Source organism: Lathamus discolor, chromosome 3 (assembly GCF_037157495.1).
Source record: "Lathamus discolor isolate bLatDis1 chromosome 3, bLatDis1.hap1, whole genome shotgun sequence".
NCBI classification, from domain to species: Eukaryota; Metazoa; Chordata; class Aves; order Psittaciformes; family Psittacidae; genus Lathamus; species Lathamus discolor.
The window spans coordinates 51,420,886-51,435,806 of NC_088886.1; the positions used below are offsets into that span (position 1 = coordinate 51,420,886).

The 14,921-nt window shown below is 41.8% G+C and overlaps 1 protein-coding gene across 1 annotated transcript in view; it reads right to left on the reverse strand.

The window, feature by feature from the left end:
* Positions 1-1,944: 1,944 nt before the first annotated feature.
* The window catches only part of PAK2 (p21 (RAC1) activated kinase 2), a 44,115-nt gene continuing 31,138 nt past the window's right edge, over positions 1,945-14,921 (reverse strand). Inside the window, exons 10-15 of the mRNA XM_065675196.1 lie at positions 13,584-13,696; positions 12,945-13,062; positions 10,977-11,076; positions 8,216-8,412; positions 7,638-7,775; positions 1,945-6,822 (exon numbers count right to left, since the gene is read on the reverse strand). Of these exons, the coding sequence (XP_065531268.1) occupies positions 6,736-6,822; positions 7,638-7,775; positions 8,216-8,412; positions 10,977-11,076; positions 12,945-13,062; positions 13,584-13,696 (753 nt within the window). The 3' untranslated portion in view covers positions 1,945-6,735. The remainder of the gene's footprint in view (positions 6,823-7,637; positions 7,776-8,215; positions 8,413-10,976; positions 11,077-12,944; positions 13,063-13,583; positions 13,697-14,921) is intronic.

The window sequence follows — 14,921 nt, forward strand, 5'->3', positions numbered from 1 at the left end:
GGCTGGAACATCAGTGTTTTTTCTGAATCAAACTCTGCTTTCAGGGCTGTCAAGAACTACAACAGCTTAAAATGCGAGTATTTTAAAGGGGTTTGGTTTTCAGCCATGGGGTAGGAACAAGCTGGCACCTCCACAGGTAAGTAAACACACTCTCCAGAAACACTCTCCAGTAACAAAAGCTGAACAGAACCACCCTGGCTTCCTCACACCATGCTGTTTGCACCCACAAAGGGTAACAGGCACAGCTGAATAGAGCTGTAAGGTTACTTAAGGAGAGTTTTACTGTGCAGGGGGGTGGACGAGAGCTTTCCAAAAGCAGCCACCTGTTATCAGCTGCTGCGGAAAGCCAGCAGCAGGTTTCCTCCCACAGGCAGCCAGATGAAAATGGCTCAAGGAGAGGCACAAGTTAATTGTGCTTCATGAAAAGACCTGAATCCATGGAACAAGCATGTACTGGATGGCAATAAAGAATCATCATCCTTGGCTATAGATACCTTGAATCCAAGGGATACATCTGACCCTGGGAATGTCACCCCTGAACCTGGTATGGGGAATAAAAAGCACCTAGCTGTTCCCCCTCGAGAACATTCTGTGGAGATGCCTGGAGTCACATCAGCACCTTCTATGTTCATCCACATTTAAACCGAGCTGGATTCGTTACAACAAACCCTTCAGGAAACACCAGAAACTGGGATCTGCACATTGAGAAACATCCATGCACTGAGACACATCTGTGCATTAAGACATACTGCCTGCTGTTCCAGTACCACCCTCCTTGCTTCTGACCCAATACATCTTCTCCAAAGCAGAAATCTGGTGGCCTTTTAGTGTCCAAAGGAGAATGAGCAATCATTAACTTCCCAGTGGGCAAATCCCACTAAACCCCAAAATAAACAAAATAATAATAACGATCACTCTGTACATGCTGTTTCTATAATCAGGTCAATAAGTAAATGCGATTTGAAATAAAGTTACAATGTGCTGGAAAATATTCCCCCCTGCTCACTGGTAGACAGGACTAGGAAAAAGCAGTCTCACCACTGAACTAAGGGAATACCAGCATGAGAAGCTGCAACAGCACTGCCCTCCTCCCTTGTAACAGAGCACAGGTAGTGAAATTAGTCAGATAGATTCATTGTTCTTATTTCTTGGCATTTCCGCTGCCTCAAGAAAAAAAGGAAACCCTTCCTTCAGCTGGAGTTCAAAGTAGGGAAAAAAAAATCCCTTGGAAAAACCTGCTTCCTCCACACATCTGGAAAGCAGCATCAAGAACGGAGCTGAGCTCAGCACAATTGCATGTATCTTCCTCACATCACTCAGGATGGCTGGTTTTATGAAAAACAATCTTCAGAGCAAAATGCAAGTTATAAAAATAGGGAAAATGCAGCTGTACAAGTCCCTGGGAGCAGGCGTTTGCAGGCAACTGCTGTGCTCACATGTGAGCCACACGACTCACGCTGAAACACAACCACCCTCCCCAAGGCACCACTGTGAAAACATGAATTAGAAATGAAGATCCTCAGTTTTTAGCCATCCTGGTTTTAACCAGCGTTGCTGGCACAGCCCAAATAATTGTGTTCAACTCACTGCAACCAAATAGCCCCGAAAGGGAGAAATTGTTGCCCCGCACTTTCACTATCTTAAAGAGCAATGTTTTAAATACCCATCTTCAATAAATGGACCCAAAAAGTTGGGGCTGCTCTTGGTTTTAGTCTAGGCCAGCTATATGCAAGGGATGAGCAAGCTCACACAAGATTTAACACGATTTATCAAGCAAAGACTAGCAACTTTCAACTTGTGTAAACCACACTGAGCCAAAACCCTGCTCTCCTTCAAGCAGCACAAGGAGGAACACACAGATAACCAGCGAGTTCCACCTAGGCACCTTCTCCCTCCTCTTGTCAACATTCCCCCCCCACCAAATTAAATGCAAAACCACTTAAATGCAGTGTTAGAGAACATCAGTTTAAATGCATCAATTATATATAAAGACAAAGATCTTACAACAAATTAACCTGAAGAGACAGTGCTTTGTGCAAAACAACATTCTCACATCTAGTTGAAAAGGCTTCTGAAGACAAGTGGTTTCTTCATTTCCCTTTGTCGGTGGTATGAGAAAAGCTTGTACAAGATGCAAGAAAGGGGAAGAGACAATTTCCCAATAACGCACAGAAAACACACAACATGATGAGTCCTTGACATTCTCAACCCCAAAGTAAATGCATTTAGACGTCCTTTTCTTTAGCTAGACTGCCATGCCAACACACCACAGCACTCTTGCTGTTTCAATGGAAAACAGAAGCAACTCTCCACAGCCTAAACAGGCACCATTGCTCTCATCCCGAGTCCTAGGTGAGCTGTCGACACACAGTATCCTTGCCCCATCAGGCTCTACGGCTCAAACGCTGATCAGCAGTGACAGTGCAGACCCAGGAGCCATGTCTTCTAAGCAGGCACCAGGACATCTCAGTCCCCACATTTCCTCTGCTGCAATGTTTATAACACATGATAATAGATGACATCCACGGTGCAATAAAGCAGTCTTGCTCAGATTAATTCCCCAATATCACCATATTGCCACAGTCATGGTTGTGACTGGCCCATGAGTCCCACCCCAGTCATTACCAAAAGGCTACCTTACAGTGAATGGATGGTGGAGATGTGATTGTGACAAACTAGGCTGGCCTTTGCATCGCTCCCATGGCAAGCAGGGCAAGGGATCTCTCTCCACAGTGGGTGAAAAGGGTGTTTCAGAGCTGCTCTCCTTCCACCAGCAACCTGGAACACTTTGTTGGAGGCATAACATTCCACCAGCAGTAGCAGCAAGGAGAGTTTGCAGTTATCCCAAGGTTGGTACAGACTCTGACAAGTAATAGTTTTAAAAGAAACAGGGCAGACTAGTATAGCATAAACTTATATCCGTCATCATTAAAGCATTCATAAGAAGTTTAATTACAAATACATTCTGTTAATCTCATTAAGACATCTAAACATGTACTCTTTCAGTTACTCTTGTCTTAGAAGGTATAAACTCATGATGGGGAAGACCCAAATGTGTTTTAAAAGTTTATTTCTAGCCCTGAAAGAACAGTTATTAAACAAAGTCAACAAATACAGTAGTTAATATTGCAGTAACAATTAAATAACATAATGGGATTAAATTACATAAAAGGCAACATTAAAATCTGAAGACAGTTAAAAAAATAAAAAGAAAGCTTGCACCTACTTCCATTTCCACTGACAGCATGAAGAACAAAGGGAAAAACAGACCAGAGACATTTATTTTATTCAACTCTAGCTGGAGAGACCTCTAACAACCTTCTTGCGCCCTCCCCAGCCCACCCACTATCCCCTTTGACAAAGGGACCTAGGTTCCCCCATCTGCTCTAACCGCCCCTTTGCACTTCCCTGCACCGGAGAGCCAGGCAAAAGCCTACAACTAGTCTCATTAACACCTAAGGCAGGTCAAAGTGCACATTCCCAGTGCCATGTCTGCTTTTAACGAGAAGTACAGTTTATTCCATGGTAACAAGAAAACCTCAGGAGTCACACATTGCCTGTGTATGTGCATCTCAGCCATTAGCTGCCCAGCTCCATATACCCAACTAGCCACCCCACTGTATATTACACTTCATACATATCACATGCGTATCTAATTCTGACTCAGGATCTCACATGGGCACCCGATAGTGAGACATACGGGAAATCCCAGACTGCATTCAGATGCAATCCTTCCCTTATCATCATCTGCTCAAACTCTGTCTGGTCTCTATGTGTCTGCCCTAGTGATACGGCAGAGTTGAACAGCCCTGCAGCAAGTCTTAGGGACATAAATCTGCCCCCATCAGGGCAAAAACCTCGCAGTTTGCATTTTTCCAGTCTTGCAGACGCATCCAGCTGACATCCTTAGAAAAGCAATGCCCAATCCAATAAGACACAAAAGCACGACCTTCTTGTGGCTCTCCCCTCCTGCCAGCTCCATCTCTGATCCTGATTTCTGGCAGCATGGGGGTAAGAAACCTTACCACATAACTATAAAGCTGCTGTGTGGGGAAGGAGAGATGGGGACACTTCTCAACCTCAGAGCTTAACACCTCTGCAGGTCACACAGCAAGTGACAAGGTATGTTCTGGTAAGTGCAGGACTGGGCCAAGTTTTGGGTGCCAAGATGGCTGAAAGTTTGGAAATCATCTCCTAAGTAAACTGGACAATTTTTGTAACATGTTTTAAACCATTCTCATTCAGCAATAGAAGTGAACTAATAAGGTAAAATTACTTACAATTTTTTTATTTCTATTTTTTAAAAAACCACAACAAACCCTAAATTTACCACAAGTTATTTTACTGTCTAGATTGTGCCATCAAAACAAAAAAGGAAAAAAGAAAGAAGAAAGAAAAGTTCCCAGTTTAACTCTGGCACAAGGAGTTTCACAAAGTCCATTGCCAGCAATGGACAAAGAGGGAATCATTGGTATGACAGGGTTTTTTCTCTCAGCCAAGCCTTCTCACTACTTCATTTGATCGGGCAGCCAGACACTCAAACCAGGGGTATCGCCATTACAGTGTTTACAGTGTCTATGGCTCACAATACATTTTGCCTGGTAAATGCACCTAGATTTCCTTGCCTGGAATAAGACACTTGAGTTTAAAACCAGAACTTTTCTTAGGCTTATAGCTAGAGGGATTCATTCCTGTGATGGAACAAGTAACGTAACTTACCCGACTTAGAAGTGTACTACCATGCCTGAGCAGAACACACGCTGAATGCTGAACTGTGATACTGCAGTGCTCTGCATAACAAAGGCATCTTGCTGGTACCACACCAACGCCCTGCTTCCTCTCCATCATCAACACAAACAGCCTCCAACTGCTCTCAGCTGGAAGGTGGCTCTGTCATACCTTGCCTACCAGTCCCCAAAACAGAATTATCTCTATCGCTATACAAATACTGAAATTATCTGAAATGACCTCTATCTTCTGCCAGCAACGTTTGTAAAAGTGTGCAAATAATTTTTATTCAGGGTCCTCCACCCATACCCAGCTGTAACCTTACCTGTCTCAGGTCCTGCCCTACTGGGAATGCAATAAAACCCCACTAAAGTAATGGCTGTTCTTTCACATAATCATTTGGCACTTTGTCACTACAGTTAGCTCTTCGTTAAACTGTTGGAGAAGTTGAAATGCATAGACTGTAGCGTTAGAAGCAGCCACAGGCACAGGCTCTTCTACACTTGTCCCTGGTAACACCTCAAGAACTCAACTGCTCAAGTCGCTCACTGTCCTTCAGAGGGAGGCACTTTTTCTTGCATCGAATGTTTGACTTCAGCCATTCTAGCTGGTACAATGTCTTTAGGTGAGAAAGGGTCAGTGTGACACATCATGTTTCCTCAGCCTCGAACTAGCTGGTCAAATAAGCCCCATGAACATCTGACAGCACTGTTCCCCCCTTGCAGCTTTCATCTTCTCAGAACAGCGCTTTGGCAATTCCAGGTGTTCTTAATCTTCCATTTGAATCCTATTAAAAAATCCTGTATCTTCAGTGTCCTCAGATCTGATTACTTGTTCTTCTGATTTCATTAGTACAAATGGAGCACGTAAAAAACTGGGAAAAATAGCTCTAATACTTAAACTCTGACAACTCCATAGGCTGATGCATTATTTGCTTGGGGGGGGAAATACAACATATACAAAAATGTATTTGATACAAAGAAAAGAAATGTAAAATAAAAAAGTCAAAGGCACCAGCATAACTTCCAAAGCCCAAGTCAGAGCACAGATACAATACATTTTTGAACCATCCACCGCACTAAGCACATTATCTCTTAAGCTTCCGGCCAACAATTCTAATGGGAAAAAAAAAAAAAAAAAAGAGCAGACAGGAAGACAGCTGGCATTTTTTTCTTGCCCTGACTATAGCTGATCATTTGATCATAAATAAAGGATCTGACCCCTACCTACATATCCATAAACCGACATCCAAAGACTTGACCAATCATTAAGTTTCTACAAAGAGGCCACATCTTTGATTAAAAGTCCACAGAGCACAGGCACATAAGAAACAGCTGAATACTTGTCTTCCTCCTCTCTCCATATTCATCTTAGAAGTGAAAAATGTTTCAATACATTACCATGTTTTAAGTAGCCGAACTGCCAATCCTACAGTACTCTGACAACTAATCCATAAATGAAATGACAGGCAAGACGCACATTCACATTTGTCACACTCACTGTGCATCTTGTCACATGGGAGCTTTACTAGAGTGATTTAAAAATAAACAGGTAGAGGGGAGGAAGAGAAGTGTGAAAGAGATCAGCAGGTAAAATTACTACTGCTCTCTGAAAGCTTGAATCTGTCATTCAAGTATTGAAAGTACCCAGACAATGGGGTACAATGAATGGGAGCTGTTACAGCGAAGTCATTAAAAACCCTTAAAACCCCGGGCAGAGTAAGTGGCATTTCTAAGCTGTCTGGGGGGAAATAATAAAAAGAAAAAAAAACAACAGGCCAGTAATTCAGTCCTCAATTCCTTCTGGACCCCAGACAGGGATCACTGGAGTTAACATAATTTATTTTGGGCATCTTCTGGATGAGAGTTTCTTCCCTTTCGCAGACGTGTGTTGCCCCGTGTCCCACCCCCCCCAAACCCTTCCCTCCCCCAGAAGTGTAAAAATTTCATATATTATAAAGATTTGTAAAATACAAACGAAAAAAGGATGAAGGCTGTGGCAGTAATGTTAGCGGTTACTCTTCATTGCTTCTTTGGCTGCCAGGATCAATGGCGTCAAGCTAGACAGAGGTTTGGCCAGTTTCAAGAAGGGATGCTGCCAGGAAGAGAGAAACACAGTGAACTACTGAAAGACAGGGTTTTAAATGCTAGTAAAAGCCATGTATCTACACAGCCCTTTTCATTCCGAGATATGAAAAGCAATGCAAATGCTGCCAATGCCCAGCTCTTGAACGGACAAATTCAGAGCTCCTCAAGCCTGCAGAGGGGCTTTTTACAAGGCCGGGTAGCAACGGGACAAGGGGGAATGGCTTTCAACTGACAGAGGGCAGATTTACGTTAGGTATTAGGAAAAAAAAATTCTTCCCCCTGAGAGTGCTGAGGCGCTGGCACAGGGTGCCCAGAGAAGCTGTGGCTGCCCTGTCCCTGGCAGTGTTTAAGGCCAGGATGGATGGTGCTTGGAGCAACCTGATCTAGTGGAAGGTGTCCCTGCCAATGACAGGGGGTGGGAATTAGATGAGCTGTTAAGGCCCCTTCCAACCCTAACCATACTATGATACTATGATTCCCAAAAAAGCCTAGGCCTTTCCTTTTCCAGTAATCCACTACAAAGAGGTTTCCTGATCAAAACATCTCTCAGTCCCATTCTGCTCACTTCAATGGCTCTATTACAGTAAGTTCGTAAATTGCTGGATGCTTTAGTAGCGTCAGAATGAAGACACATTACTGATGAAAGACTTCAAAGTACACAGTACAATCTGTCATGACTGTAGCTCCTACCAACTGCTATCCATCAGAGTACTCAGAGGAAGACACAGAAAAAGAGGGCACCAGTCTACAGTGTGGTTTATCACAGGATGACCTTACTCACAGTTTCTGTTTCTCAGACTGTGAGAAGAAGCTGACCCTCACCTGTAGCAATTCTTTGGCTGATCCTCTTCTCTCGACATCCATCTCCAAACATCGGTTCAAGAAATCCCGGAATATTGGTGACAGTTTCTCAGGATTCTGCAGTTCTGGTGTGCCATTTGTTGCTATCAAATATAAAGCCTGTAAAATGAGGAATATTGTAAAGATTTGGCTTGGTTATACAAGACACCAAGTCATCACCTGTTCTTGCTAGTAGCATAATAATATTCCAAATCTTTTGGCAACAGATACTTACCTTTGCAAAGAAAACATCAGATTCTGACACAAGCAGCATTTTTCATAACTTAATGGATTTGTTTTCCCTAAACTATCACAGAAGATTGAGCTCAAAGACCAGTGTTTAAGTTACAAGCAGGTACTCATCTTCTAAATAGACAAATTCAGGGTAGGGCTGACTGCAAATTCAAAACAGCCATCTTCCTTGTGGAGGAATTTTCTAGCCCTGCTGAAGCTTGTTTTATTCATTTTCTTTTTAATGTAGATACTATTAATGAACAATTACTGAAACCATTCGTATGGTAAACACCTGCAAACGGTTATAGAACATCCAGGCTTCTTACCCTCAGGGGGTTTTCGTTGAGGTACGGGGGTTCTCCTTCTACCATCTCAATAGCCATGATGCCCAGAGACCAGATATCCACTTTAGGGCCATATGCTTTCCGTGTGACCACTTCAGGAGCCATCCAGTAAGGAGTTCCAACCATAGTGCTCCGCTTGCTCTGCTCTGGGGTGATCTGAGCACAGAAACCGAAGTCGGCTGTAAGGTAACAGAATTGCAAAAGTTAAATTGGTGCACCCCAAATAAGTGGCTTCCTAGAAGACTTCTCTAATACTACACATACACTTTACTCCTCTACACTTGAGCAGGGTTTGGGGGGTGTCTCCCCACTACGTTCACCATATTACAAAATCTCTCATACAAGATAGAAAACCTGAAGATGTTTAAGCAGGGCAGAATTCCATGGAATGAAGATAAAGCTTTTTGTTCTCTGGAGCAGGCACACAAGTATTACTCTGCAGAAGAACAGTATTTTGCCCCGTCCTTCCTTCAAGGATCTTAGACTGGCAACAGCCAGAAAAAGTAATCAAGCAGATCTCTGAAGGCAAGTGTCCTGCACATGGTATGTTATACAGCCTGAACTAGAAAAAAAAACAAATCCACAAACCATGGCTTCTGCCCTGCTAAACAGATTTTATTTGTGCAGCTATTGAGTTCAACATTTCACACAATAGGCCACCAAATACAGGTACTACAGCTGACAGAGACATAGAAACAAGGCTTCAGATAAGTGAAGTGCTAGCCCACTCAGCAGAAGGAACCTGGACAAACAAACCTTTTCACAAGGTTAACTACCGAAGAGAACAACCACACTCAAGAAAACAAGAAAAGTCACCTATTCCTATAGCCTTCAGGTGCAGCAGCAATGCATGTTCCATCATGTTACTTTATCCAGCTGCAGCACTCCCACTTCCCAGGCATGTAAAGCATCAATAAGAACACAGTTAAGGCAGGAGACAGTTATTACCTTATCATTGACACTAAGTTTGAGAGAGAGAGAAAAAGAGAGAGAGAGAATTTAAGATTTTGAAAGTGTTATGCCAAGCAGTGCTAACAAAAGAGCCACAGTCAAGAGAGTGCTAAGTTGTACCAAGAGGACAATTTAACAAAGAACTACCCCCACCCTAATTGTCAAAATGCTGCCTCAAATAAAACAAAAGCATATAAATCAAACCTATAGGAGTCACCGAGTTCCATCTCGGCCTTTCTGAAGGTGTCATACTCCACATAAAGCACAGCTTATTTCAATGAACATGCCAGAGAAGCAGCAGCAGTGTACATCTCCTGACCTACCAACTAGGCCTTCAGCACGATGCCACCAGCAATGAAAGAAAGACAGGCAAGATCCAGGACCTAGTTTCACCAACCAGCAGTGTGTGTAGGTATGCACTAGTGACAGGCAGCCTGGTACCTCTTACTTCTAGTCTCTCAGAAGCCAGGCTCTCACAGAGAATAGGAAGAGCTTGAAAAGAAGGTGCAACTTCTTCCACTCTCTACCCTATACAACTGCTAGAAGCAATACAATCACACAGCCAAAGAAGAGCTAGCTTCAACAGGGATTACAGTACCTCCCCTTCATATAGGACATTTTTACAGCTGACTCCTCTTTTCTCCTGTCTCTCCTTCCTCTTCATCTTCATGCAGCCTCCTGGGGCTGATGCTTCTTTACATAGGCTGCTGACCTTGTCCTTTTGCCACTCTGCTCTGACTTGATAGCTCTTACATTTTTGAGCCTGCTCCAGCTAACTCTTCTCAGCCACATCCTCTATCGTAACTATTCCCTTGAGCTTCTGAATCTACACAATTTATGCACAAGTACATCACACCCTTAAAAAACATAAAACCTATGCAAGTGAGCAGTGCATCCAACAATGCTGGTAAGCAAATCAAGTTGCTCCTAATCTTTCCTCACACTACATCTCATAAACAATGAGAGCCTGCGAACAAACTAGACTAAGGAATATTACTGAGATACATTTTCATGGCATTTCAAATGCCTACCCAACTGTAAAAACACCATCCCTTAACTCTTTGGTCACTTCATGCTTTGCACATTCCTACATACCAAGAAATAAGATAATGTACCTCTCTCTCAACAATCCTGACAGCTTCTTCAAGTGGTTTCACATTTTTTATTGCCACACACACGTTTACACATACCAGAAATTGACTTACTGTACACAAGTCCATGCATGCATAACAATTACCTGAAAAGCAAGTAGTTTCTTTTGTCATTTTGTGATTATATTAATGAAAGTGTGTTACACTTTCAGTCCAAGAAAAGGAGACCCAGAACTGGCAGAGCATTAAGACTAGACTGCAATATAAATGGTTAATAATGTACAATTTTCTTGTTAGTGACCTTCTAATGAAAAGGGCAAAACATAAAAAGCGAGTCATTACAACCTGAAGAGACTAACGAAAGTTGGCTGCAACTTTTCTCTTGCAATCATTCACATCTTTGCTTCACTGTACAGTGCCAGTTACTTCACATTTACCAACGTATTCATGTGGCAACAAGTTTGCTTCAACATCCTTCCGGTCAAATATGTTCACAGCCTTAGTGTCAGGGCCCTCAGAAATTCGATACCCGCTATTTGGGAGTTACACGTTTTATAGCACTGAATGAATTTCTATTGATCATAGTCAATAAAAATTCACCTCAGATTTCCCTGCCAGCTCTCCTACCAATTTATACTCTGTAAGTCCAAGTTTACTGGGAAAGAGAAAACAGACACTTTTTTCCATTTTCTGGTACTCACTTAGTTTAACAGATCCATCCATTCCTAACAACACGTTGTCACTCTTAATGTCTCTGTGGATGACCTGGTTGGCATGTAGGAACTCAAGCGCTTGCAAGCACTGGATGGGAGGAAAAAGAAAAAAAAAAAGGAAAACAAAGCCAAACCAAAAAAGATGCTCAGCAAATGGAAACACAATTTGTGTACGTGAGCACAAATTCAAAAGCAATGCTTATACCCTTAGCCAGTGCAGAGTACAAAAATACAACAGTTATTATTTTAAATAACCAGCAGAGGAAGCTCTTGTGCTAAAAAACACCCTCCAGGTCTCATGAAGTCACAAATTATTTAACCATTGAGTTTCTCTGATAGGTTAACACAAAGCCATAAATTAAACTCATCATCACCCAAGCGAGTCTCAAAAAACCCAGATGTTAATTTTGGTACATTTTATGAATTCTGCAAAGGAACCATAAAGAATTATGTGAGTACTTTTCAGAGTGAAGTCTCACCGGGAGGAACTGGTGAGACTTCTTTCTCAACATGCATTCAAATTCTCTTACAGTAAAGGCTGTAAAACATGTTCATGATTCAAGTCACTAATACTGGTTTTGCATTTTCTTAGATAAAAGCCTTTCATACTAAGTTTCTGCCTAAAAACATAATGGAATTTACTTTTGCTATTTGAGAATAAAAGGAAAAGAATGTAATTGCAAAATTTTTCTCTTTTAATGTAAGCAGAACATTTACCATTTGCAACCTGACATGGATGCAGTGCCCGGTGGGGTTTTCCAGGTCTTCATTCGCTTTAGCACAGTGGCACTGATTTACAGAATGAAGCACATCTAACACACTGAGCAGCACAGTTTTGATAGTACAGCAGTTCAACAATAGTAGATTTTTTTTCTTCAGAAAAGCTCATTACTGTAAATAGTTACTTTCAGTTCTCTGCTTCCAGCTCTGGTTTCCCTGGAAATCATTACCTGTCCATACACGTTAATGTACAGGTTTGCTTTCCATCCCCTCCCTTTGGGTGAGTCATCAAAAGCAGATGTCATGGTGATGTAGTCAAATGGGAGTTTTAAAAGCCTAAGTTTCTCCTGCACAGCCGATAATACAACTACTTCTACTTCTGCCATAAAAAATGAAGCCTGCTCTGGATGCTAGCACTCTGACTCAGGGCAGAAACCACTGATAAGTTGTGGTATCAGCAATTTTTAACTCTTCCATTTGAAATCTTCCTGCAATCTTCACATTATTTCACCTACAATCTTCTAGAGAATTCTTTTTCTGAGAAATCATGTCACAGGACTATAGATTTCACACACTATGAAAAGTACTAAAATGAAAAGGGAAAATCTGCATCAAGCTCATCTTTATTTTAGTACATGTTCCTTAAAGTATCCTGGTTTCATCACATCCACTTTCACATTCTAAGCAGTTAACCTTCTTCCTTGTGAAAAACACTCCGAAGCTTTCAGTCTTTTTTCTTTTCCTCTTTTTTTTGTTTTTTAAAATTATATTCACACCTCTACTTTCTACACTACCTACATATGAATACTCAGTTCTCCTGGTGCTTCTGAACAGCATTTGTTAGTCAAAGCTAAAAAAGACATTGTTTCCAGCTGCTAAACTTGTTTGTTGCTCTTCCTTGAACTTCAGTTCTGTATCTGTTAACACTGACAGGACAAGGTAACCAAGGTACCAAACCCAAAATCTTTATCTGCTCCATCACCTAATATTCCCAAAACCTAGCTCAAAAACTGCCATAGCGCTTTTGTGTTACAATTTGCAAACTCCCAATTTTCTGAGTTGAACTAATTTTGCTATTTTCTGTAATTTTGATTTCTGCTCTCAGTATCATTCGTTCTAACTCAATGGCTCCAACAGCAATTGCTGCCATTAGTCCTAACCTATCTATACTATAAAACCTAGGGGAATAGAGTGCACCTTCATTCCTCTGTCCAGCCCAGCGACTATAATACTCACCTCTCTGCAAACAGCAGCTATCTGTGCTTCATCCATACAAGTTTCTGTGACCACATCTGTTAGCGAGCCTCCAGCCAGATACTCCATCACCACAAACAATTCATCTCCTACAAGGTAACTACAAAAACAAAACAAAAAGCATGCCCGTTCACCATCAAGAGATCGAGAACTGAAAAATGACTGAAGAGCCAGTCAATGAAGTGATTCATAAGTAATCAAAGACAAGAGTAAAGAAAGTTAATCTCTGGAAGGTAGCCAGAAATGTAAATGCTGACAATAAAAGCAGCCTGCTTCTTACTACCTAAACAGGCAGGATAACACCCTACATGTCTCACACACAATCATGCACAACAGAAGCACTCCTCCAGCTATGCTCTTGTCTACCACTGATCCCCAACTACATACAGCACTGCATTAATGACAGAAGAAGCCTTCCTACTGAATGAAGACCATTCCTTATAACAGATTACTCCCTTCCCTGCTCCCACCCCCCCCTATTTTTTTCTTCAGATGACAGCAAATAGCATCTCATTTGCTTATAAGACCCTTAGGTACAACAAGTCTGTGTCTGTGTAAGTATGTCACTATAACCCCTTGAAACCCTGAGGGATGAAGGAATCAGCAGCTGTCTGCATTTACCTGTCCAGGAAATTGACTATGTTGGGGTTCTTCAGCTCCTTCATTACCAAGATCTCATTAATAATCAACTCTTTCTTGGGCTGTTTCTGCAGGTTTATCTGTTTAATAGCAACCTGAACAGGAAAAAAGTAAGAGAAATCACTCAAACCTGAGTATCAAAACATTTTGATAATTCTTAATATAGTGAAAATTTAGAAGAAATTCTTTAACAGGATTAAAGGAGTTGAGCACAGCTTGCACCTGGCAAGTGATTTATTTATTAGCATGCAACTTAAAAGAATGCAACCTGATGAGCATACAACAAGCCTAAAGCAGAAGAGAATCATGTAGCAACTAAGAGAAGAAATATAAACCTTCCAATGCAAGCAAAGTTTTTCTATATTCTATCCAAATTAGTGTTTGGGTATAAGGAATGCTGGAAGGCAGAAGGAATTCCTCTCAAAGCAGTTAAGCCAATGAACTATCCTAGAGAGAGAGAGAGAGAGAGAGAATGAGAGAAAGAAAGAAAGATAAAAGACCTATCTTATCAAGGAAATAAGGTAATCAGGACAAGTATTCCAGACTTTAAAACGGAGACTTGCCCCAGCTACGTTAGCTACAACACCTTCTGGCAGCAGCTCGAAGCTTTACAAGTTAACCAACCCATGAGTCCGAAACCAAACACAAGAACCAATATAATCTTGTAGACACAATCATTATCACACAGCCAAGAGCATTAAGAGAACTTGTGGAACAGAATCACAAAATAACAGAGACTGGAGGGTGCCTCTGGAGGTCATCCAGCCCAATCCCTTGCTTAAAGCATAGCCAACATGGAACAGGTTGCTGAGGGTCTTGTGTAACTGGGTTTTGAACAGAGATCTCAATAAGCAGATATTCCACAACCTCTTTGGGTCCTCTGTCCTGCGCTTGATCATCCTCACTATGACAGAAAAAAAATTTCTAATACCCAACCAGAATTTCCCTGATGTCAGTTTATGTCTGTTACATCTTGACCTGTCACTGCGTAGCTCGAAGAGGAGCCTAGCTCCATATTCTCTACACCTTCCCATTAGGGTGCTGAAAATGGCAAAATCCTCCTTGGGGGCTTTCTTCTTACCCACCAATGAAAAGACCTGACTCTATCCTCAGACATCAAGCACTGAGGAAGCAGCATACTGCATCTGTTTAATGCACAAACACTGCAAACAATCAACTCAATAGCCCACCTGCCTGACAAGATGCAAAGGAGGCTTAAGAAAAGCACTGGACTGCAAAACTTGCTCTGCAGTCAGTAAAACGACATGAAGTAGTGCAGTATGTAAAAGCAAATTAAGAGACAACATACTGAGATGATCA